The sequence below is a fragment of the Penicillium daleae genome (assembly GCF_028827525.1).
Source record: "Penicillium daleae strain IBT 16125 chromosome Unknown utg000005l_segment0_segment0, whole genome shotgun sequence".
Classification (NCBI taxonomy): domain Eukaryota; kingdom Fungi; phylum Ascomycota; class Eurotiomycetes; order Eurotiales; family Aspergillaceae; genus Penicillium; species Penicillium daleae.
In genome coordinates this window covers 1,010,278-1,036,483 of record NW_026623153.1, presented here as the reverse complement: position 1 = coordinate 1,036,483, position 26,206 = coordinate 1,010,278, and the positions used below count along the sequence as shown (strand labels likewise).

Sequence of the window (26,206 nt, the reverse complement as noted above, 5' to 3'; positions counted from 1 at the left end):
ACACAGATGAAGACTTTGAGACCGTCCACGCGGAATGCAGAAAGGATATGGAGAATGCTGATGCGGTCAACCAAAAGCTGACGGCTCGGTATAATGAGCTGCGGCGCGAAGCCTCAGCTAATGCACAGCGGTTCGCCAGAGAACGAACCGAGACCATGAACAAGATTCACCAGTACCGTGTGGAGATACAGAAGAAGTCAGACGAGGTACAGCGCTTGAATGGAGAAAATACTAGGCTGGAGAAACTTCTTGAGTTGGCCAACTCGAATGCCCGTAACCTGCTCTCGCGAAGTGAACTACAACAGATCCTGCAAGGCATCCATACTGCTTCCCAACCTTTCATGACCCATCTCAAAGCTAGAATGGACGAAAACGAAAGTCAGATGGACGAAAACGGAAATGCGCAGAATTTCAGTCAGCTGCCGGGAATAGATGTGACGGGCGACTGGCTTAACATAGAAGGGTTCGATGTGAATAATGACTCGGAGGCCCTTGCAGAGATGCCAGGCACTATGTTCCCTGCACTCGACCTGGAAGGCGTTCCAAATATCTAATCTGTTGTAGTGGAGCTGGATCATTGGGCCAATCCGCCATGCATGTCATCCTAAGTCCTCAATGGCAACTTGCGTTCGTTAAGACATCTGCCTGCAGTATGTTCTATCAAATATTCCCCTGCGATTATACGAACAAGTAGAAGTAAGCATCTACTTTGTATACGGAGCTGACCCATTTCTGTTGCCGCATTTCAGCAGTTTGGAAACTCCTCAACAGCCAAGGGGCTCGTATGTTACGGTATTAAGACCGGCGGGTTGTGTAACTAGAATTCAGCACTCTCCAGGTCAAGGGGAAGTCCCTCAGCGACCATCGCTGACATTATTCTTCAAATAAACAACTAAGCCTAATATCACCTACTCTGCATTCTCCTCAGCCTGGCTCCTCTAACGTGGGTTCGTCCGCTTGATGCGCTCTCTATGCACCTATGCACGCACGCTGAGTCGTGTAGCTATCCAACTTTAAATCTACGTTGACCTGCACGGACTGCTATTGTTCCATGGCCGATAAAACTTGCAAGGGAAATTGCTCACACATGGGAATAGGGCTGCGGGTGACATCCGTTCGTCTCACCAGTGAGCCGAAAATGAACTGTGTTGGTGCTGGGTGAGCGGGTCGGGTTGGCCCATCCGTGTATGTCAAGGACTTTTCCCTTGCAGTCTGCAATTCCTTTTCCTATCCTGGATGAGATAACAGAGGAGTGTCTGGCGCCTGGGACCTCCAGCCCATCACGTCAGATGCCTCTCTCTAGCGCTCTCTCCACCACTCCTCCCCGGATCCACCTTCAAGTTTATGTTACAATCTTCTCAATCTGCCTGGTCGTTTGCAATGTGAGTGATCCCGGTACCCAGGCGATATCAAATCCCCAGGAAGGGTGGTAAGCACCAATCGCACCATTTCGTGAATTAGAAAGAAAGACGGAGCAGCTTAGGTTGTTCCAGACGTGAACGCACCGAGGTATGCCTGTGTACAGATTGTCCTAGCCGCACCTCCGTTAATTATGCATGTAACACCATTCCGATCTCGTAGTTCATCTCTCACGTTGTCTATGTTTATAATTGAAGCTCCGTTCTCTCGTCACTCTAGTAGCGTTTTGATTATTGGGATCCACCATCCTGGCGGCTCCAGCGCAGGAGCGATTTGACTGTACCATTGCCCACTATCGGCTTGCTCGATTAAATTAGCGCAGCATCGGACGATCCTCGATCGGTCCACACCTAATCGCTGGTCTATCAGTAGCGTATGCCGCTACACCAGTTCATTTTATCCGTACAGAGCGCTATCTGCAGAGAGAGCCCAATATTGCTATAATATCTCACCAAGCGCTTTACATGGTGTCTATTACAGCAAAATCCAATATTCTGCGCCTGAGAGAAACATCCTGGGTCTAGAGTCTACCATCTACCAACCAGGAAGGTCATTGGTGTGCCTGTGAGCTCAGAACCAACAGCGGCAACCTTAAGCCGGGGATGGATTGGCTCAGTTCGGGGAACGCCACAGAGCGGGGTTTCATTCGGTGCGCATTAGATCATATCAGTGGTACAGATTGACGTTTATCGAAGAGTCCGAAAGGTACGCAAGAGGTCATGCGATCTTAGTTTGTTGGTATTTAATCGAGTCTCATTGGCTGCGGAGTATTAACAACACAGACCAGCGTAAAAGTCTAGCCTGGGCGTATGCAGGCGCCACTCGTAGCGGAACCGGTATGGATCACCGGTCCAACGTGAATTGGTTACTTCCATTCGTGGCGATCTTCGTGAAAGGGTGTTGCTGTTCCCGACCTTCCTGTCTTAGCGTTGGGTGTTTACAGTATTCCCAACTCCAATCAGAGCGGTAGGAAACCGTCGAACGGGTAACCATGTCTAAGATACGGTTGATTTCATTCTATCGGCGTCCTGCACACTGAGGAAGCTTCTTCACTTGGTGGACACTACCTGGACCAGTCGTACCGCCAGGAAATAGCTATCAGAAAGGACATTCACTACTGGGCTCCATCGAGGCGCCGTACGGTACGAAACCCACTACCACTTAAAGAATACAGCAGGCGGTAAGAAACAGACGTTGATGAGAATGTCTCCACTCAAACCCTAAATAATATTCGCCGTGACACTTTGGTATAGAGAACAGTTATGATGTCTGTCACCACTTCCCAAGGACCTGGTCAAATATCTTCCAAAGCTTATCTGGCACTGGATGTCGTCGTCCGCGTTGGAGGGAAAACATCCCTAGTATTGCGTCATCTGGTGTAAATCAAATCAGTTCGGATCAATTCTATCTTGCTTCCTTAGACCAGTACTCACACGATCGCCGTTGTTCTCCAGTGAGTGACTCTTCAGGATGAAACTCCTGGACCGGTTGACGAGCCCAAAGATCGGGAGCTCGCAGGTTTCGAGCGAGTGGTGAGCTGGGAATATGAGACGTATGCATTGGTCGTTGGCATCCTCCAGACTTCCTGTAGCGGAGTCTTGCCCGTCTGGCAGAGATCGAACGCCGCCGGTAGATACCTTTTAAGAGCTGATTATATTTCCCACGTAGCGACTCGGGCCCGCGTTTAATACCAGTCTCGCGAAGATACTCTTTTGATTTCTTCTTCCACGAGAGGTGCTGGTGTTGAGATAGCCAGTCTCGAAGATCTTGCTCTTCTGATGGTGACCACGGGATGTAATTGGCTTTAGACATCACAAGAATGAGAGGAGCAACAAGCAGTCTGGGGTGGGAGGATACTGGTAACCTGAGATTCACGGTGGAACAAACAAGACCATGATAGGGAAGGGCAGGAAAACAGGGAAATGCAGGGATTTATGTTGGTTTTGAACAGCTTGAACCCCTCGCGAGGAGATAGAGCCGTCAGGATAGTCGATGTCGGCATAAAAGGGATGCTGTTTATCTTTGTCACAATTACACATGGTCAATTACACGATCCCATTCTACTTGATTACTTCCATGGTGCCGATCATTTGACTGTTTAATTCGAAAGTTCCGGTCGACAAGCCACCAACACTCCTACAACGCTCAGGGGTATGTGTTCAAGAGTTCTTTCAAAGTACCAACCGAAAATTGTGTCTCGTCTCATGGAACGGGTCATTTTGAACGAACTTGAATGTCTATCTGATATAGGCAGAGCTACCATCACGATGACAATCCTGTCTGACCGAGACCAGATGTCAAAGAATGATCCATATTCCTGCTCTTCTTGAGGACCTATCATCGAGGTATAGTTGCCTGCTTCGTAATCTAAATGCGACCCCGACAACGCCCTGGGGCCCCGGTCTAGACAGATTGGCATGATATCCCCTGGGGGTTCGGATCTCTGGGGTACAGGACATATTATTGCCACTATGCCTGGGTATATACTGCCATATTCGAAATCAGATTCCCCTCCGTCCACTCAGAAAATAATTCTCCAACCCTATCCCAAGAAGCGCTAGTGAATATTCAGGTTAGCTGCTGATCGTGGCTTGTAAATAATACAGTCACTGTTCGTAATTGTTTGGAACTTAGTACTTACCCCACCTATCTTTATGCCCGTGGACGGAAGTACCGTGTTCTAAACACTAATAATGAACGGTGACTGTATTTGTGGTCAAGCCACGATCAGCAGCTAACCTGAATATTCACTAGCGCTTCTTGGGATAGGGTTGGAGAATTATTTTCTGAGCGGACGGAGGGGAATCTGATTTCGAATATGGCAGTATTGGACATTTACCCTGCTGGGCGAGTATTCCAGAACGAACACCACTGTGTACCTTCACTTCCATGGCGCGACCGCCTGATTATGAGCCCAGCATAGCCCCAGCTGCCTTCACGGCTGCGTGGCGTAAGAAGTTCAGGCCACAACCGCGGCAGTCTTCTTCCATTTACAGTCTTCCCGATGATAATTGTCCGTTTGAAAACGATGACCAACCGCAGCACTATCAAGCCAATAATGAGACAAGGAACGAGGTTGATTGTCAGCGTAGTGAAAGCGAGGACCCGGCCACGGGGCCTCCAAGCTTGGCTTTGCCCGACTTAGACGACCTGGAGCAACAGTCCCCCGAAGTGTCCATGGCCCTGGCAGGTACATTCATGAGAGAGTAAGTAGTTTCGATCCAGGTCTCACTTTGCCTTTCACTCACGGTCAAGTAGAATAGACAGCCAAGTGCAGTGGGTCATTTCCCTAAACTACTTTCGAGATAGATGACTTGCAGGTTGTTCTGACTACAGGTGTCCAGGGCGATGGACAAGCAGATCAAGCAGCAGGACGTCTGGAACGATGACATGCAACAGCGGATGGAGGCCATTTTAGAACACTACCAGAAAATAGACTCTCTGGAAGAACAGGTGGCGGCGCTCCAAGCAAAGCTAGATATTTTGTGCGGTAACAAGGAAGAGGCTAATGCAGGACGCAGAACGGGTGGCCGCAGGCGCCAGGCAACGTGAACGTCACTTGATTTTGTCTAGATAATCGAATGATTTCAGCCAAACGAAATGCATATTAACCATCCGGATGTCTAAGACTCCGTAATACTAGAGAATGCCGGCTGTCCGTGACGCCAGTAGTGGTGTGACCTTTGCCCCCCCTTCCCCCGCGGCGAGAGGTTCAAGTAGTCGTAGCTTCGTCCCATCATCTTAAAGACGTAATCGCCATGCCATTGGCTGAAAAAAACTCCAGACTTGGTCTCTATTGGTGTTATGGACTGGTGGTCTCCACCATGCCGTCGTACTGGAGGCAATAACGTATACATTGGCTTTCCACACCGTGCCGGAATGGCAATTAGGTGCATCTCGCTTCTGAAAACCATGCTCTTTCAGGAGGCGGGATCACTTTGCCATCTAGCAGGTGACTGGGAACGTTGATCGGCTAAAAGCCACGACATGCTAGATTGATCCTGGCTTGGCGATCGTGTGGAATTGTGATCGATGCCAATGTGCCCTAACCGCAACGTGTGTGCTCATCTCTTACTGAAGGTAGATAATCACGTTTATGGGAATCAGCTTTTGTGATCGAAACGATATTTGACAATACGGCTCCAGCAAATCAAATAGGCTGTGCCGCTCTTCTAACAAGCTAAGTACACTCGGTTGGGCCTAGCATGTTGGCCTGGTCTCATATGAAAGGAAGGGTAAGACACGTTTTTGTCAGGGCGGATTGCCACCGTACTTGGGCGCTCTCTGGCCTAGTCGTTTCGAGCCACTGATCACATTGGCCGCATTAAGCGCAGATATGAATAGGTGGTTCACCCGATCATACATCTTTCCTGTGACCTACGTCTCGTACCTCCCCTTGGGTATTGATCTGCGGGCCTAGTTTGCTCCTAAGGGGCCACGCACAGGAAGCTAGGCAGGGATATGGCCCTCGGATAGTGCCATTTCATCCGCTGCGTCCCAATTTGTACATCCCGCTCGGCTTTACATGGCGACCCGATGGTGCTATTCCGATCACAGCAAATCTGAGAGCTTATGTCCTCGAGATCGGCTCCGTTACCCGTATCAGTCTCTCGCGAGGAGGCCAACCGGGTGGAGTGCGCATGTTGAATAGGTCCAGAAAGCTAAAGCGTCACCAACGGATTCACCAACGGCGCCTACAGGCAACACAATATTGGCTGAACACACCGAGCCTTTCTCTAAGGTTGGTCAGGATGCGATAGCACGATAGGTTGTGAAGCGCACGTTCTGTTCTTGTTAGAGAAGGAATCGTCATCTTGATCAACAAACGCTTTAGTTCCCTCGTCACGACACCGGAGATGTCCGAGAAGTTGGTTATACAGTAAAGGCACTTTCTCATCTTAAAGTCGATTTCCGTTCCACAAAGGAGAAATCTCTCAAGCAAGTACATGCCCGTTGGTTGCCTGCAATATATATGCTATACATAGCAGCCACAACCTTCACGGATGAAGGAGTAGTCCATACCATGCTCCAACAAGCACAAACCTACGAACAACACGGAAGAACTAGTATAAATAAGGTACTTTGTCACCCCGTGACCGATGGCTAAGGTTGCCCTAGTTCCTCGAGCGCGCTTTTTCTTCGCCATTTGCGACTGCTTGCATACCGGATTTGAGGCACGTGACTAGATGAGAACATCGTCCGCCTACCATATCTTATTCGTAACCAATGGGGCTATGTTTTGCGCTTTTCCATAGCTATCGGTGCGCCTTGATCGACATTGCCCATGCAAAATCAAATACTTGAAGCAAAATTACCAGGGCAAAGCAAGCTTGAGGCAAATCCTTATACTAGCTAAAGGAATCCCTGTCTACATCCTACCCTGTTCCGTGACCAAGGACATCCTGGGCATCCTGGCCCCGGGACGTCTCGTTTGAATTACCCCTTTGGATATATTTGACTGTGCTCGGGTTAGCGCGGTCACCTGGGGGGACTTGACCGGAAGTGATTGGCAGGGTAGGATCAGAGCCACGACTTCATTGGTCGTCAGTTCCACAAACTAATATCATTGGAGAGTGCGCTTTTGGTTTCGAGCACCTCAATAGCCAACGGTCTCTCGATTCTAAAGACAGGAAGTACACTCGACAAGGCTGTGCCCCTCCACGGACGAAGCTCCATATGAAAAATTTCCGCAATTTGTAAACTATTGCCAAGAAGGTGGTTTCTCGTTCAAGGAGTATGCACACTGTTTCTGAGTGCATGACGCACGTTTCGCGCACGCGCTTGACGGGTAGATCCCGGCACATCATCCAGTTACTGAGGTCAGTCCGATTGGTTGTCCTGGCTTTTTGCTTTAATCAGCTGGGCGTGAAACGGAATTTCTCCATGTGGTAAATTTGACTGTGCTCAAGTTAGCGCGATCGGCTAGCAAAGTCAAATTACAGCAAACCTTTGATCTCGGAACGGGTTTCTTCCGTGCTGCTCAGGTCGAACCAGTCAATACCAAGAGCGGAATGGGATCGTTAACCAAGCAACGAACATGGCAGGGGTATATTTCGGGCAAAGATTTGCCACTCAATACAACGTATCTGGAGCTATGGCAGATGTCACAATCATCCGAGCGAGGTAGAACAACTGTTAGCCAGCCTTGGCATGGTCTGGTTCTGTACAGCTTGTTTTCGAATCCTCCGCGTGATTCCTCAAATGGCCCTGTAAACGCCCACAAGTGGTTCTCTTGACCTGGAAGCTGCATCTCCATCACCAACAGCGCTAAATTGACCGTCAGTATTGGTCAACAGAGTTCCACCCCCCTCCACCCCCATCATTGTCGCCTCATTTAGAAACGGCAATCATGGAGTTGGGATCGCCAGGGAAAATTTCTGAATTGGGATGCGGCGAAGGTTACGGGATGGACCAGCCCGAACCCGTCCGTTCCAATAAAACTAATTTTGGCCTCCTTGGTAAGGTTGAACTGGCACCACAGGAACAACAAAGCAATGATTCTGGAGTTCCCGTGTATGGCAAGTGTTGTCTATTGGCAGCAGCATCAGATATCAATATCGGTCTACGCAGGTGAATGTGGATTTAAAGGGTTTCCTTAGTCGATTGGCCCCTGTTTACAAAAGAACGCTCTAGGCCAATCGAGCCGCGCAAATTTCAGCGTGACAAAACGATACAATGCACGCGCTTCAGGACAGCCCAGCGTCTCCGCTGACGCACCCCTGATGCATGCCATGCAGGTTGGTCCAGGCGCCGATAACCCCGGAAATTTGTCTTTCGTCCTCGGCCAGGGATCAACCCTCGTGTGCACGGATGTGGATTGCCTCAGAAGCTCCAGCTATCCATTTTGAGGCCCTTGAGAGAAGACTCCTACCAGACTCGGCGTAGGCGGATTATCAGCCCCGGCTGAAAGCTTAATATCCACAATAGGCCTCCCATCCATGGTTCAAGGTTCGAAGCCATCGGTCTCGTCCGCGGTGGGTAAATGCTGCGTTCCATCCTTACCCATGTCTGGGAAATGGAGTAACCCGGCCGGCGCACACGTACGTATAGACCAGTCCGCCTCTGTTCTCGCTATGGGATAGGTATCCGGCCTTCCCAAGCACATAATCGCTTACAATTTTGACAACTGAAATGGTAATTCCTTGTATTACCCAGAAAGCGTCTGTTTCCTGAATTGGGGCCAAAATTGATGATCGGCACATACCGGCCAATCGGAGGTGATCCTGTTCGCGCCGTTGGTGATTGGGTTGTGTGATCTCCGTCGTTCTTCTCGTGTGGCCCGAGGCAAATTCGCTCAAATCCTCAAAGAAAATATAGGAATAATTTCAATCGCATTGCGGCAAGATACCTCCCTGCCCTTGGCACACCTCCTGATTTAACTTATCCCTCCATAGCAAAGCTAGCAACCTTCACCAATCGCGCATTCCTGCGACCTGTGACTTGGCACGTTTTTCAGACTGCACTCTACTCCCACTGAAAGTTCCATCATTCATCTTTGTGCAAAGTGTCGCGGACATCTATTGCTCTGGTATCTCATAACCAGCAGGGCTTGACCAAAATGCCCCCTGACCCGAGTCAAGAACCCCAGCGTAGGGAGACAGAAGCACTTCGCCCAAGCACCGGGGATTTACATGCTCGGTCATATCTTCGTCACTTGGTTCTGCCAGAAACAGCGTTGCGTTCTACTCTTGAACTACTGCAGTCTTATCAAACTGTTCTGCAAGCAGACATGAACCTTGCGCGACTGTTTGAAGTTCCTCTTGCCAGCGATCTCAAAGCGGAAAGACTTCAGTCCTTATTCACAGAGAGCAAGCCGCGTGCATTGGAGGCCGACCAGGCCAGATGCATTATTCACTGGGCCGATGTTGTCCTATCCTCAACATATGAATCGGAACAGCAGGCTGATGGCAACTACCATGTCCGGGTGGATAAGGGTAAAGTGGAGGTGTCAAAACAGGACCATGAGTTTATTACAACCGGTCTTCCACGGCAGATTGCTGACCCTCATTCATATCCTAGCGATGTCGCATCGGAAGTCAATATTGTCAAATTGACTCGATCTCAAATAGCGCCCTGGAGAGATCTCATTGAGCGATGTTCGTGCAGTCCACCTTCAGCCGACCACTCTGCTGACCTGTGCGAATTTAGTGAATCAAACAATCGATGACGTATTGATAGGGCTGTCTGGAAGGATGGAAAAATTGCAACAAAAGTACATAATGTTCGGGCTGGAGGGAAATATTTCGGGTGAATGTACTCCAACCGGCTCGGGCGCAACCATTACATCCAAGAACCCAGATGGATCTCCCATGGCTAAGCAAGGCAGGAAAAGGAAAGGTAGACCTGACATTTATCAGATAGTTTTGCAAAACCACTGATAACCTCTTCAGGCCAAAACCACTTCTGGACTCCCGAAGAGGCCAGGGATTTGCCCGGCTGGTTTGAGCAACATCGGAACCTCTCCAAGAAAGAAATTCAGGAAAAATACTTTCTGTGCTCGGGCCTGGATCGAAGCTATGACTCATTACAAGCCGAACTCTACAAACAAGGCTGTGGCTATTTATGCAACAAAAAGAATAAGGCTTCGCATGGAAGGCATGCCGCCACCGAGATACTTCCTCCGGCCGTGAAACTTCCCGTCCCCGGGGAATCTACTGATCCTACCCAACTCTCTGTGGCGTTGGGCATCATTTCTAGATCGCTCTGTCCACGCCAACAGATATCGTCAGGAACTCAGACTATGGAGACTGCATTCGAGAAGGCATCACCGTGGCAAGAGCCCCAAGAAGGCGGATCACTCCCAGAGAAAGGAGACAGCAGTCCTGAACCGGTCGTTGAACCGGATTGCCAGCACCTGGCGGTTACCCGACTGGGTGGCTGCGGGTATAGACCTGCTGTTCAAGAGGTGCCCGTGTATTCGAAGGAAAAAGTCCATCAAAGAAAAGAACCCCTGGCAACAGTCTCCCCAGATCTTCAGTCTTCGGTCTTCCAGCCAATTGGATGCGGTTCAGACAATCAATGTATTGATGGATCGCAAGACTCATGGTCAGGTGAGAAGTCCCATAATTGTTTCCAATTACGTACTACGTACCATTTGGATCGCAGAATGGCGTTGAAAACTTTGCTGATCTACTTTTGGGTATAGAGCCAGCGGACCGTTCTGTCTTGAGTTGCCAGTCAACCGTGCCATCGGATCTGGACGAGCCTATCGCAGTCCAACAAAGAATCTTACCGGCGGCTGAGTCTTCCGATGGAGCCAACACAGGAAGTGAGTACGTGCTATTCTCAAAATGATCATCAGAATTCTAAGACTGTTTACTGTACAGTACCAAGGAGCCCAACGCTTAGTCCAAATTCTACCACGGACACATTTTCCATTCCTATTCCGCACCACATCCCGGCGACGACGGATGATGCGAACGTTACTGGGGCCTGCTCGAAAGAGAAAGCTCCGGGAGACGAAAAGGGAAGCAATAATGCAAATATTGGCTCGACTCTTTTCCAAAAGCTCAATCTCAAGTCCGCCAACCACTTACCATTGCCAGTGGCTACTTTGAACTCAATATCCCAAGAGCAACAAAATGGCGATTCTCACACAGCCGGGCGGAACAACGGGGCACCGCAGGACACGGGCGTCGCTGGCCAAAAGGAATTTTCGCCGAGCGAAACCATCTCAAACAATCAGGTGGGGACACGGGGTTCAATGTCAAGAACACCCTCCTCTCCTTCTAGAGAAATGACGAGTGGTGAGGGGGAATTTGTGGTCGCAACTGAATCAGATTTGACGATTGGAAGGCAAGGGAAGCCATCGTCTACTGACGGCCAGCAAAATGCACGGAATGGCTCCGCATGGCAGCTTTTTGAGGAGATCAATAACAATGGAGATGAGGTTCGTTCCGCGACTTCCGCGGAAAGACAGCCGGGAAACAATGTGCGGGACTCGAGCTACGCGGAACAGACACCACTCACTGATGACCTTGCGTTGCAGTCCGCTGGTGAGATATCAAGCGAGGAAACACATCGTAGTACGATTTCTGCACCGGCTGCTGAGCCTCTGCAGAGTGACTTACATGCCCGAGACCATATAATTCAACCAAAGAGAAAGCGTGCATTCAGCCGCAGGTCCAAGACTGGCTGTATAACCTGTCGCTCAAGAAGAAAGAAATGTGATGAGCGGAAGCCATCTTGTATGTAAGCCATTTTGCACACAGAGTGAAGAATTACATCCTCCAACAAGAGTGCTTCGCTGACAGACAACCTCAGGTGCGAATTGTATGGGGGCAGGTAAGAGGTGTGAGGGTTACAAGAAACCCACAAATTGGCAGATACCCAAAGCTCCGGCCATGGCCATATCAGCAGGCAAAAGGCCTCTTGGAAATAACACGGAGACCAGTGTCTACAATCGGTTTCTTCGAGCCGAACACAGCCCAGCACATGAAATTGATGTAACAGCGGTTCGTCGCAGTCGTTCGCCAGTCCCACAATCCATCAACAGGGAAAACTCAGGATTTGGAAGCACTGCATGGTTGCCGAACGACAACCGATCTATTCATGGAGACCCTTCTACGGTATGCCCTGTGGGCTCCTGTAATCAGCAACCTGCGTCAACTTTTGCAAATTCACCGCTGTCCCACCCAGTGGAAGGAAGATGGACAATTCCATCAATCCACGAAGTCCTTCAAGGAACAGGTGCTGGGAGCGATATACCCTTTGTACAGTATCCCGCTCGAGCAGAGAATTAATACAAATGAAAGGTTCTGTGGTCTTCTAGGCCATGGCTTACTGTCGTGCGCACAAACTTAGATGGACCTAACAATATACGTAGCAAAATGTAATTTGGAAGGTGCCTTTGCCTAGAAAACTGCTCGCAGTGAACAGGGTAGTACTGAGATCTGCTCGAGATTAGTTTACATACTTCATTTACCTTCAAATCAATCTGAAATTCTAAATTAAGAGTACTCTTTACCTATCGCCGATACCCTGGTCCCAAAATACTCTCTTGGCAGTGTGCTGGTACAATACCAATTACAACGATAAGTCACTCTTGTTTCTGAAAGGTACTCTACTGTATTATAGTTCCTGGAATATAATTTATTTCGCGGCAAATAACGGAAGAGATGAGAATAATTCTTGATAAAATTGTGAGAGTACAGCAAGTACCAGGAAAGAGAAGCTCTGAGTGTCTTGCGCATCTTCCACTTTCAATGTTCAGTCCAAGCAAATCACCCAGTAGACTGGCAATTCTTGAGAATATCTGGGAAAAGTGTTGTAATGGAGGGCAACGTAATGGCTCTATTCACCCTTCCTTCCCCTTTGGTTGAAGCGTCTTTCGCACCCTGGTCCGCAACGCGCGTGCCGCGACGCTCCTCACTATAGTTTATATTGAAAGATGTCACTTGAGCACGACGTGCTATCTCCTGCTCCCCTAGATGCCAATGCATAGCCTCCGCTGCTCTCCAGGGAATGCCTGATTTCTCTCCTATCATCGACCATATATGCTCCCGGAGCCTAAATACCGGAATTATTAGCTTAAGAAGAAGATACAGTATCATTTACTAACTTTGCGTATTCTCGTGAAAGAGAATCTTTTCTCTCCTCAGTCCATTGTGGAGATCGATTAAGGTGGCCTTTGTATCGGAGACGACAACACGATTGCGATTTCCCAGGTAGCATTCGGCTGATCGCGGGCCATTGCCATCCCTTGCTTCGAAGATGAATTAATTTAATGTCCTCTTCAGGTAGCCACACTTTGGAGGGTTGACATGAGAGATGTTGGGATCTGGCTGCTCTCTGTGATCGTGGTGGGCAATGGTGCGACATTATTCGTCGTCTTCATGAGCTTATGGGTTGTTTGCCTTTTGGAGTGGGATGTATGCAATGGAAAGTCGAATGGGCGAAGAGTCAATTGTACTAGCAAGGCTTTATATTTCTCCCAAAGCCTCAGTCATTAGTTGAAGGTGAGTTACTATGTTTAATGATCGAATCCTTGTTTAATAATCCCTTACTGGGCTTAGATTTTGATACATACTACATTGCTGTTTATAAATGATGTGACTTGAACATCACAGAACAAAATGCTTAGTGAACAATACTAAACATTTATCTTGCCTTAAACTGCCAACCTGTTGAAAACCTAACATTTCTTGATACAAGAGTATATTCAGCTAACCTACAGTAAAGGAAGCGAAAAGATCCCAGATTCCGCTTTTGGCCTGCCTGTGTGAGAACTGATATTCTCCCAATTCAAAGATGATGACTTTATTTACCCATTTTATCTCGCTCTAATACACGGAAATGCTGCCAGGTCGGTTGCAAACGACTGTTTAGGGGCTGTAATGAGAGCCGCTGCTTGATCCTTGCGGTGCTATACGGCTGGGATGTGAGCGACTCAGTCGGTGGAGCAGACGGATTCCACAGCGAAGAACCTACCTACTGTGAGGTTCAATCAATGTGCCTTCCAGATTTCTCTTTCAAAATGTGTCGGTCGTGGCAGATGGCCTGTTCCCAAGCGAGGCACTCCACTGTTCTAGGCATGTTGGTGACTAGCTGGGGTCTGTCCACGCAATGTGGAGCGAATCGACAAGTTTAGTAGCTAGTGGATGATATATTCAAGTCTACAAGGGAGGTCGCTAGCACTAAGGGTCAACTTCAGGACGAGATTGGTCCAACGCCGGAAGGTAGCTTCACAGACGTGCAGACGCCAACAAATTGCGTCAAGAAACAGTAACTCATCGTTGTTAATCTCCGATATTTCGAAGCCGGAGATTTTGCTCCATGTGCGGTTGGAATAGCTATCGTCTTGCAAATACTTGGAAGCCAGAATCAGAGCCGTCAAGAACATGCGGCGGCCACACTGCCTGGCCCACATACGCGACTGACCCCGAGACTGTCCCTGGTTCAAGTCATGCAGCAGCTTGGGCTTAATCTTAATCATGTAATATAACGCCAGGCGGAGGGTCGAGTAGCTAGTACGTGCGCGACGAAGGACTTCCTGGATGAATATACGCAAGGGGAAAACGGTAATAGAACTACCGGCTGCATAACTATGCGATGTTGCAGCGGAAAGCGGCCAGGTATGTTCCACGATTTGCGATGTTAAGTCTCCAGGACGAAATGAGAGATTTAGCGGGGTGTGGGGCATGGCACGGATGCCGAAGGAGACGCAACAATCAAGCTTACCGACAAGTCTATCGACGAAATTTGATTTCCGCTGGAGGCTCCCGAGCAGACGCGGCGAGCGCCACGCTGCAGAACCGTTCATCGTTACTTTGGTGCGTCGGGGATGCTTGCCCAACTTGGCAGGTATGGCGTCACCAAGATTGGATGGAGGTCCTTTGGCGAATGTGCGAGAACATATACCTGAAGGTTTTCCGAGTGTCTCGCCTTCATGCTCCCACTTCATGTCGATGGGATTCATCGGGGTGGTCGAGACTGAGCTCTGCAAGACGCCAAGCGACAAGATCGAGGAAGAGATGCGCAAACCCAAAGTATCCGTCCCCGACGTATCTGAAAGTGTAGACAAATCCATGGAGATGGTGGATCATTCAGTTACGAGTTGGCTACCGCAGTCCAGTCAAGAGTGCTCAATGAGCAAAAGAACGGAAGATGGAATGATTCGATTTGGAAATCGTAGTATTATTATGATCCCGTCTAGCAGAGATACGGTGAGGACGACCGAAGTAACTGAACGCTGAAATTCGTATAAAAGTTTAGCTCACGTTGTAATAACAAAGCAAGTTGACCATCAAGGTGGCGCAGTGGAGGCGTGTATAATCGTAGCAAATGATGGCGAATCCCTGATGTCACTTATTGATCGGTGCCGTGAAAGAAAGCTTCCATAAGAATTCCCCCAACAAGTACGACCATTGGAAAACGCTGGGCTGCATCCATCTCTCTGCCAAATTGACGCTACGTTGGGCCAGACATTGATACGAGAGAATATCGCTAAGATTTCAGGCCGAATTTGTGACTTACTCGGTGGTGTTCCAAAACGGGACGGCCCCATCATCACTGCATAGGACACTCTGATGTTGATGACGGGTCAATCTGTCACCTGAACGGATTACTTTTTAAACAATTGTACGGTCCTCTCCAGAAGACTGGGCGAATTTTAATCAGCTGGAAAGCCACCGACCAGCGGATTATTACACACGGAAGGTTCACACTACGACAGGCTAGCGCCATGACCCTATGCAAGGAGTAGTACAGAAAAATTCTGCTGTTGCCACGGTAGCAATACCGTACAGACAACAGCGCCACTGGGATCCATCGACAGTGAACAGAGGCTGAAACGCGTGAGACCTTTTGTTTACCCCCATTTGGTTAAGAGAAGCGACAGCAGAATGCCCAACGAACTTTAAATGAAGTTTATCACGGCGGAAGTTTTCTTGGAGGACATGATTCTAACAAATATGATTTTGAATGATGATTACTCTAACAGAACAACATCATGAACAAATAGTATGTTGCACAAATATTATCCCAAGCGCACACCCTCTTCCACGAACACTGCCTCGATGAACATGAACAATACGTAACACTTAGTTTATCACGTTTAATTTCCTGGTGCACAGATTCACAACTTTGTATTTGTCTGCTATAGCCAGAAGGTCTGTTAGATTTTGGATTGTGACCGTAGCGGCCAATGGAAAATATCTCCGCCCAGCAATTTCTTCACTAAGACGCCTTTACCCGTACTATTATTACGTCGCATATTCTTTCCAACGCGCTTTTCCGTTCCTCTTACCTCCTTTGGCCAGCCAAATCTCTTGGTGCATCTTAATTACATCGTCTACTCCCCCTTTGTTCCCCTGGGGGCGCTTCATCGGCGGTGCAGTTCAGATATCTCAGGAGAAGCCAGAACTCAAGCCGAAAGTCAATATGAGCACTGCGAAATACTGTACCCCGTGTGGATAAAGCAGGAACCGTACTGTAACATGGCAGGATATCTCTGAATGGCAGTTCGATAACAAGTATATCCTCAGTGGCTATCGACCAGCGAAAGCAGACTATATGGACATATTTAACAGCCTGACCTCTTTGCACAATGAGTCTTGCAATGTGTATACTCATCTGATCGGGGCGCTGATCCTACCACTCGCCGCAACTACCTTGAGGAATTGGCCCTATACTAACACATGTGGTTCTGAAGACCAGGTTTCCCGAAAGTCGATATCAAGGCAAATTCGACCTATGGCGCTCCCATTCGATCTTCCACGTCCTGATGGTATGCGCCGCTGTGGTCCAGTTGATAGGGTATCTGGATGCCTTCGACTATGTGCAGGCAAATCTTACTTGCTTGTCTCTTTGAAATCTGTTCTCCTAGTGTAGATTTCTTTAAGTATTGTCAAGATCAGGTATCGTGAACGAATTCACGTATAGCGTGATCAACACAGCAAAAGGTAGCACAGCTGCTGCCTACAGATTGTCTCTGCTGCCTACGACTGAACACAAGGATAGGAAACCGACTTTAGTCCATCCTTACAGTAGATAGAGGGGGTGGATGGCGCTGTGGTTACAGTCATTCTCGAAATCGCCTTGACCAGTACACACTGAGACTCTCTTTCTCGGCCCCACCGCCAAGGCCTTAGCGCAGATCATGTATTGAGCAGACCACACTTAGTTGAGCACGGTGGTAAAATATATTTGTAGGGTATTGTATTCCCTGCTGTAAGATTGCTGTCTGCGCCTTGATTCCTAGGCTATAAATCACTGTACTATATAAGTCGCAATTTACGACGGCCCTCAACTAAGTGCGGTTGCTCAATAAATGATCTGCGCTAAGGGCTTGGCGGTGGGGTTGGGAAAGAGTTTCTCAGTGTATATTGGTCAAGGCGATTTCGAGAATGACTGTACAGCTGGGGAAGTACTGTATCCCATGAACCTACTGTAACTGATGGAGTCACAGGAGCTGTACTTCAAGGTACTTTAGTGGTACATGGGATCAATCGAAGTACCGCATCAAGGAACGTTGTGGTCGATATTAAGGCTATATACAGCTGCTGCGTTGTGTACCGAGCGGGAACTAACCCCTGACGGATGGCGGACCCACCCGCGGGAGGGCCCGAGACCCCTCCCACAAACACGCAAGAAACCATCGCCAGCTTCACGGACGACCTCGAAGCCAGAACTACCGTCGAAAGCCGGAAGCGAACCCGGAGTGGAGATATCTTCGCTCCGTCGGATCCAGCCGGTCGAATCACTACCAAGGAGGTGTGGAAACTGATCAGCACGCTGAAGGACGTCATCCGCCACCAAACTACGACCATCGCTGCTACCCAAAACGAACTCCAGGAGATCAAACACAACCAGAACGTCCTCCAGGAACAAAACGAAAGGCTCCACGAGGAAGTGAAAGCTTTACGGGTGCAGCTCGAAAGCGCCCCAGCAGCGACCGCGACTAAGTCCTGGGCAGCAGTCGCAGCCAATGGCAGCAATGCCACACCCTCGCCGAACCCCCAACAACCCGAGAAAGAGCAAAACTGCGTCCGAATCAGCACCCAGAGAACCTTTGTTGATCCAAGAGACAATGAAGACAGCGACGGGAACGCATTTGGACGATATCTTCCCACCGACGTCGTCAACACCCACATTCGCACTGCATTGCAAAGCGACGATGCAACGCAAGACGCCCAAGTGGCAGGCATTGGCACCACCAAGACCGGCTATCTTATTCGATTCAAAAATATGGAGTCGGCTGAAGCAGCGCGCAATAACACTGGATGGCTACGTAAACTAGGCAACAACACGAAACTGGTCAAACCACGATTCGGCGTTGTAGTCCACCGTACCCCTACCGAGGAATTTGACCTGGAAACAGGGGCCACCCAGGCAGCGGAGAAGATCATCAACGATAATGACTTGGCGGAACTCGGTTTCCACATTGATGAACTGGCCTGGATGAAAGCGAAAGATAAGGCCTTGGGGAAGTTCGCATCGTTGGGAATCTGGTTTGACTCCGCAGACGGAGCAGAACATATGTTACGGAACGGCTTCGTTGTCAACCAGCACTACATTCCTCACGTTGAGAGACGTGAGATCAAGAAAAAGAGATGTTTTCGGTGCCAACGGTTCGGACACCTAGCATGGGCGTGCAAGGAAACGCCTCGATGCGGACACTGTGCAGGTCAGCACGAGCGTGAACGATGCCCACCGGGAGTGAGAGCGCGGTGCTTGGATTGTAATGGCGAACATCCAACTGGCGATCGACAGTGTCCAGGACCAGCGACCTCCAACCCCGTCAGATGCTAGAGAGAAACCTCCGCATCCTACAGTTGAACATGATGAAATCTGGACCAAGAATGGAGGCACTGATCAATGATACTCAAAGTCAATATCTGGATGTTCTTCTGATCCAGGAGCCCTCCATCACCACGTACCGCACACACGTCAATCACAGCGCCTGGCGACTATATCGGCCTACCGCACAGCTCGACGCTGGTCGGTTTCGCAGCCTGATCTACGTCAACAGACGAATCTCCACCTCCTCGCACCGTCAAATACTATGCGACCACCCAGACGCCGCAGCCATCAAGATATGGACAGCTAACTCTCAAATACTTCTCTTTTCTATCTACATACCGCCAGTACCACTTTTCACCGGCGATGACGCATCAGCGTTGCCAGTCCTCACCGCGATTCAGAGCTCCATCGCAGCTGCCACCCAAAACGAGCAGCGCTCGACCAGTATCATTGTTTCCGGCGACTTCAATCGACACCATCCGATGTGGGGCGGCAATCACATCGCGCCTAGGTTCATCGAAGACGCCAGCGACCTAATCGACTTTTTCCAGGCTCACAACCTCCAAGGCTGCCTCCCCCGAGGCACGGCAACCTACTGGGCCTTGAACAACCCGGGTCAAAACTCAACTATTGATCAGACAGTGACAGACAATCCGAACCTGCTTGTCAAATGTCATCTATACCACGAGAATTACGGATCTGACCACCGCGCCACCTACTCAGAATGGAATTTGCAGCCTCAGACTAAGCCAAGAACTAAAGCGAGGAAAGCGTACGAGCGGGCGGACTGGTCTAAAATTGGCGAGGAAGTAGCTCGTCAAATGTCCCCATGGAGGGAGATTAAGACCCGGCCAACACTCGACCGAGTGGTGGAGGAGCTCACATCAGCGACGGCCCAGGCGGTTGACCGATTCACACCCGACATGCGTCCAACGCCATACTCCAAGAGATGGTTTACCCCCGATCTTAAAGTGCAACAAGTTGAAGTCAATCAACTACGCAGGAGGTGGCAGGCGAGCTGCGCGGAGCTCGGCCGAGACCATGCTAGCACCACGGCTGCCTTTGAGGCTATGCAACAAAAGCGGCGAGCGTGGACCCGGACTATCGAGAAAACCAAAGCAGCACACTGGAGACAATTCCTAGACGAGGCGGGCGAAGGAAAGCTCTGGAAAGCCGCGACCTACATGAAGCCTCGGGAAACATGGGGTTGTACCCCAACATTGCGAGCTGGCTCTGAGGAGATCACCCAGAACGAAGACAAAGCAAAGGCGTTCCTCGATGCGTTCTTCCCCGCAATGAACACACCCGAGCCCATCCCACCAGCCTCGCCACTCCCGGAGCTTCCATGGCACCCAATCACGGAACTTGAGATTGAGCGATCACTCAGGACAGCGAAAGGGACGACAGCGCCAGGGGAGGACAATCTACCAATGTTGGTCTGGAAAAAACTATGGGTACACCTGAAAGCCTTTATCGTCCGCATTTTCACGGCATGTGTAGATTTAGGACACCATCCAAAACAATGGCGCAGCGCGAAGATCATTGTGCTGCGGAAGCCAGGCAAGCCAGACTACTCGCTTCCCGGCGCCTATCGACCAATCTCACTGCTGAACACACTCGGCAAGCTTCTCGAAGCAGTGATAGCGCGACGACTGTCCTATCTGGCAGAAAAGCACGGCCTACTGCCGAACAGCCAATTCGGCGGACGCCCAGGCCGAACCACCGAGCAAGCCTTGTTGGTGCTGTCTAATGCGATCGACCAAGCGTGGTACAAACACAAGGTGGTGACTTTAATTTCGTTCGACCTCAAGGGTGCCTTCAACGGGGTGAACTGGGTGAGCCTAGACTACTCTTTACAGGCGAGAGGGATTCCGATAGTGGTACGGAAGTGGATTGCAAGCTTCATGAGTGACCGCTATGCCAACATCGGATTCGACGATTTCCGTACCGAGACAGAGCCCCTCGCGCACGCAGGACTAGCGCAGGGGTCTCCACTCTCTCCTATCTTGTTTGCATTCTTCAACGCCGATCTAGTCGACCAACCTGTCGACTCCCACGGAGGCGCGTCGGCATTCATTGACGACTACTTCCGATGGCGAGTAGGCCGCTCGGCCGAGGAAAACCTAGCCACTATGCAGTCCGAAGATATCCCTCGTATCGAGGAGTGGGCACGGCGAACCGGATCTAGCTTCGCCGCAGAGAAAACCGAGCTTATCCACCTCACCAGAAAGAGGGGAGAACACCTGGAAGGGCAACTTACCTTTGAGGGAACCGACATTAAGCCGTCACCTACAGCAAAACTGCTGGGGGTGATGTTTGATCAGGAACTCCGCTGGAAGGAACACGTTCAGCAGGCCATCAAACGTGCTACTAAAGTTACTATCGCTTTGAGTGGGCTACGACATCTGCGTCCAGAACAAATGCGACAGCTCTACCAAGCATGCGTCACGCCTATCGTGGACTACGCATCGACAGTCTGGCATGACCCGCTTCGGGACAAGACCCACCTCCGACAATTGAACACAATACAGAGAGCCTTATTGATCCGGATTCTGTCGGCATTCAGGACGGTAGCGACAACAACGCTAGAGGTGGAAGCCCACATTCTTCCTACACACCTCCGCCTCCGCCACCGAGCGCAACGCACCATCGCAAGACTACACACTCTGCCTCGCGATCACCCCATCTGGAGTGCCTTATCACGAGCCCAGAGACGCAGGGACAATATGAGATCACGCTACAGGTTCCCCCTCGCGGAAACTCTCAAGACTATGGACCCATCTAGGTTAGCAACCTTAGAAACGATCGACCCGAGACCGCTACCACCATGGCGTGCCGAGGCGTTCGCGGAGATTGAAGTCAATTCGGACCGGGAGACAGCAAGGCAACGGGCTGAGACCATACGGGCCACATCCGACCCCATCGTCTATTCGGACGCCTCAGGGCGCGAGGGCCACCTCGGGGCGGCCATCGTCACACTCAACGAAAATGACGAGGTGACCGAATTTCAACAGATTCAGGTGGGGCCGATGGACCGATGGTCAGTTCACGTAGCGGAACTCATTGGCATCTTTTATGCGGTCAACATGGTGTTCAAACTGTTCCACCAACGCTCAAACGCCGTAAACAGGGTTCCTGTAATAGCAACAATCTTATGCGACAGTAAATCGGCCTTGCAGGCGATCGAGAACGTGAAGAATAAATCAGGACAACGCATCGTCCATGCGATCCTCCAGGCAGCTACCGAGGTTCAAGGGGAGAACATCAGACTTCGCCTCCAATGGATTCCAGGGCACTGTGAAAACCCAGGGAACGACACTGCAGATCGACTCGCCAAAGAAGCCGCGCAACCGGGTAAAACCCACCCCTTCCGACCACTACTATCGAGGGAGAACGCGTTTGTCCGCAGCAAAATTTATGCCCAGTGGGGACAAGAGTGGAAGACAAGCACTAAAGGTGCTCACTTACGAAAGATAGACGCTGGCCTACCAGCGCGGTACACGAGAAAGCTCTACGGGAATCTACCTAGGAATCGCGCCTACCTGCTGACGCAGCTGCGCACGGGTCACAACTGGTTATCTACCTACGCGAAGAAATTCGGCTTCCGCGACGATGATCTGTGTGAATGCGGTGTGCAGGAGACAGTCGCCCACGTGCTGATGGAGTGCCCGAGGCTCCGCGAGCTGAGGGTAGAATTGAGACGGAAAGTTGGGGACGCGCTGAGTGGCGTGTCGAGTCTGCTGGGAGGCTCAAACGAAGGTGAGCAAGGTAAACCAGACATCGTCTCGAGGGCCAAGACGGTTCAGGCCGTATTGGACTTCGCCGAGGCGTCACAGCGGTTTCGCAGTCGTGCGCCATAAGGGCAGCCTAACAATGGGAGCGGCAATGGGCCACGAAAGGCCGTGACGAGGCTCTAAGTTCATGTCAGGAAGTGGATCATTCTCAATGTACATACTCGGATATATAGTTGTCGTATACTGCATATCGCTTCGGCGAGGGGCCAGTGTAAATGAATACTACTACTACTACTACGACTGTACAGCTGTGTGTGTGTGTGTGTGAAATCATTTACCCTGACCCCTCGCGAGTTGGTTTACCCAACTAGGCCAAAATACGAATCCGTACCTAGCCTAGCAGGCTGTGGTTTATAATCCAACTCTCCCCCGTAAACCATAGACGCTTGGCTGGGCGGTGCATGAAGCTCTGTTGCCTGGCTGTGCGGCCAATCATAGGCCTTCTTCTGGTGGCTCTGGGTGCTTGAACCTGCTGCTGACTGTGGGATTTGAACCAGCGTGCACAAAGGTTACGCTAATTCGGGCTCATAACCAGTTGGTTTACCAAACTAGGCCAAAATACGAATCCGTACCTAGCCTAGCAGGCTGTGGTTTATAATCCAACTTCGCGAACGATATGCAGGATACAACTACTTTCTACTTGATTGATCCCTGAGATTGATCCAAACTGCCTGAACGGTGAACTTTGAGCCTCACTTGGTAAAGCCTGTCGTGGCCTTGTTGCCATTTGTGGTGTTAGGCTGCCCTTATGGCGCGGCTATGGTGGAATTGCGGTGAGACGGACAGCAAGCGTCCGATTTTGGCTGCATTTCTGTTAAGAACCGCGAGAACGCGGGCAAAGCTGAAGCTAAGAATTTGGACAGTGACTGTGTTGCAGAGGTGGTTTTGATTCGAATTCGTCTAGTCGCACGTTGCTTTGGCTTATCCTCGAGCTGGAACGGTGACGGCTTATTGTGAAAACGGCGGTGAAGATCTTCGATTGTGAGTACGGATTTCGCGGGTTTTGCGAGAGTGATAGACTTTTGCGTTGAAGGAATCGATCCTGGCGTGGATGCGACAGATTGCCGGAGGACAGAAGCATAGGTCGTGTGTTGATTTTGGGGCGAGGTGTTAGGCGGGATCGGTTGAGGAGGCTGCGGAGAGTAGGTTGGTGGGGCTATTTGTGGTTCTAGGTCGGTTGTGGCGGACGGCGATTGAGTGAAGGAGTCGAGGTTAGTGTTCGGAGAATTCTCTCCTATAGCGGGTGCTGCTGGTGTCGATTGGGTTGGTGTCTGTGTGCTGGCGTCGGTGGTTGTTTTCTTGAGTGGTTCGCATTCCGTAGGATGGTGGCTTGGAGTTGACTGTCTAGGCAGAGGGGATACGTTGGTTGAAATGTCGAGACTGGTGGTATGTTCGAGATGTTGTTTTATCTCGCTGTAGATAACCTCCCATATGCAGTTGTCCACATGTAGTTGCTGAGTCTCTCGGAAAGGTGCACTTTGGAAGCTGTCCAGGCGTTTGAAGGATTGACAAGCAAAGCAGCAGGCCAGACCACCGAATCTTGGGTATGGTTTGTAGTGAAAGCCGTTTTGGGCCAGTTGAAGCGGAGTGACGCCATTGAGAACTTGTCCTTGGAAAGACAGAGCTCTGGCAGCGATGGTGGAATAGGAGGTCGAGATAAAGAATTTCTCCTCGACGGTACGTTGTGGGGTAGGTCGTTCGGGTGGAGTGGGGGGAGTCGCGGATTTGGAGATAGAGGACGGTCGGCGGAGGGTTGGGAAAGGCTTCCTGCCTGCCCCGGGGCCTGGAAGTTGAGAATCCATCCCAATCTCTCTTGGGTGTTCGCTTTCTGTGGTTGCAGCTAAATTCGAAATTGCCTTCCACATTTTACACAGAGAAACTATCTGGGACCCTAGCACTAGGGCAATAACGGATCCAGCTATACTGCTTCGACCTATGATATGGATCGAACCCCGGACTATCTAGCCGAAATTGGAATGCCATGTCTTGGCTCAGGGTTCTAGAACAAATTTCTATGTGGAGAACATGGTAGGCAATTTCGAATTTACCTGTAGCGTCGCTATCATGGACAAGTTTGGAATCGGATCGAGCCGCTCTCTACCGTCGGTCGACATAGTCATGGTTTAAGGGTATTTGGTATCTTGTGATAGATGGTTCATGGATAAGCATTATTTCAGGCCCTGAAATATCAAGCCGGTAAGGCTGTTCACAATCATTCCAATATTGTTTGTCCATGAAAAAGCATCGATCATATTCTCGGTTCGGAATAGTCAACCACAAAGCACGCTAGATAATGTAGCTCAAGTCCTTTGATTCCCTGGGTAAGCCATTTGCGTCACCGAATTATATCCCTCTTGATTATTAGTCTGGACTTGAGACTGTTTTTCATGTTGCACCAAAACACAGCAAGTGCAACAGACAGACTCCACACAATCTCTGAAGGGTGAGCCTTTAATGTGGAAGCGCTTCCTAATTTTTGTTCTTTGCATCATTACTGGTATCCAGTAGAGCCCGCAAGTGGTAAGTAACGAAAATGAACAACACTAGAAGCGTATGGTCAGTGTCATTATCGGCAAGAAGGAAGTTTTTCGTATTACATCAACGTTACAATGGCTTTCCCTCTCTCCCTTCAACCGCGAAGTCGTCTTTCCAAAGATACAGCATGGAAATAGACAAGCACAACAGCCTATTGCAATGTTATTCTTGAGATCACGTTCTCATTAATGGAGGCTTACAAATATTTGTGGGGTCACAGCATGCCCAGAGCGAATAGTCCCAAGTTTGACCGATAGAGCTATTGGAGAGAGAGCTTGACATTTTGGAAAGAATGTGGTTGTAAAACAATTTGACCACAGGAAAATGTGATACAAGGACAAGATGGTGACAGCAGAATATTTATTGTAGATGACCCTGACATTCAAAAAGAATAATTAATTGGCCATGTTCAAAACTCGGAGGTATTTGATTGAGTAGCTACTCGATCAATAGTTTAGCGACATCATCGAGACCTAGCATACTGCTTATGCAGGTCTAAAGTCATCAAAGTTGATGCATCTTTTACTTGGCCGCTCATGCCCAATCCAAGTGGAACATGGACAGCCTGCCAATTTCCAATAAATTAGATTACTCATTTCCAATTGCATCTATTGACTATGTTAAACTGGTCATCATAAAGAAATACGCGCTGTCTGTGTAATAAATGGGATGATAATTTAGACAAATCCGATTATCGTTGGCAGAAACAAACTCTCTTTCAACGCATAAAAGTTACACCGCCATGTAGCCCGCACAAACTTCTTTACTACCACAGACAAGACAAGTCAGTCCAATTTCAACAACCAAAGTCCCAAGGATGATAATACCGCCTGAATTATGCATTGCTCCTGCCCGTCAAGGTAGCTGACTCTCAATTAACCACTCATCTTATTGATCAATTATTGGCAATCCGCTGGCTCGCGCATCAATAGTGCACAAATATTCACAATAACAGCTTAGTTTTCAGGAAAACTTTATGATTTTACCGCTACTTCAGCTTCAGAATCCAGGGTTTCAAACGGAAATCATTGTCGAGAATGGTATGTTTGGATCGGATCAGCCGACGGATGAAAATGCTAGATAAATACAGTCAATTTCAAAAATACTGTCAATATCCCCTAACTTCACCCATACGATACTGTAGGCTGAAGAAGACATACAATGCCAGCATTTAGAACATTAAATTGCCTTCATATGGATTTAGACATATTGGAAAT

At 49.5% G+C, this 26,206-nt stretch overlaps 5 protein-coding genes across 5 annotated transcripts; 2 read left to right on the top strand and 3 right to left on the bottom strand.

Moving 5' to 3' along the window:
* Window positions 1–4,308: 4,308 nt before the first annotated feature.
* Window positions 4,309–4,971, top strand: N7458_004664 (uncharacterized protein; the record flags this gene model as incomplete). Its single annotated transcript, XM_056908046.1, has 2 exons — window positions 4,309–4,625; window positions 4,764–4,971. The coding sequence occupies 2 exons, from the start codon at window positions 4,309–4,311 to the stop codon at window positions 4,969–4,971; spliced, it is 525 nt and encodes a 174-aa protein (XP_056766664.1).
* A 4,006-nt stretch (window positions 4,972–8,977) lies between these two features.
* Window positions 8,978–9,586, top strand: N7458_004663 (uncharacterized protein; the record flags this gene model as incomplete). The annotated part of the gene is made up of 1 exon (XM_056908045.1): window positions 8,978–9,586. The coding sequence occupies one exon, from the start codon at window positions 8,978–8,980 to the stop codon at window positions 9,584–9,586; it is 609 nt and encodes a 202-aa protein (XP_056766663.1).
* Window positions 9,587–12,641: 3,055 nt separating this feature from the next.
* On the bottom strand, window positions 12,642–13,239 carry N7458_004662 (uncharacterized protein; the record flags this gene model as incomplete). The annotated part of the gene is made up of 2 exons (XM_056908044.1): window positions 12,642–12,927; window positions 12,980–13,239. 2 exons carry the CDS (start codon window positions 13,237–13,239, stop codon window positions 12,642–12,644), a joined length of 546 nt encoding a protein of 181 aa, XP_056766662.1.
* Window positions 13,240–14,011: 772 nt separating this feature from the next.
* Window positions 14,012–14,947, bottom strand: N7458_004661 (cyclin family protein; the record flags this gene model as incomplete). The annotated part of the gene is made up of 1 exon (XM_056908043.1): window positions 14,012–14,947. One exon carries the CDS (start codon window positions 14,945–14,947, stop codon window positions 14,012–14,014), a length of 936 nt encoding a protein of 311 aa, XP_056766661.1.
* Window positions 14,948–23,200: 8,253 nt separating this feature from the next.
* On the bottom strand, window positions 23,201–24,256 carry N7458_004660 (uncharacterized protein; the record flags this gene model as incomplete). Its single annotated transcript, XM_056908042.1, has 1 exon — window positions 23,201–24,256. One exon carries the CDS (start codon window positions 24,254–24,256, stop codon window positions 23,201–23,203), a length of 1,056 nt encoding a protein of 351 aa, XP_056766660.1.
* Window positions 24,257–26,206: the final 1,950 nt, after the last annotated feature.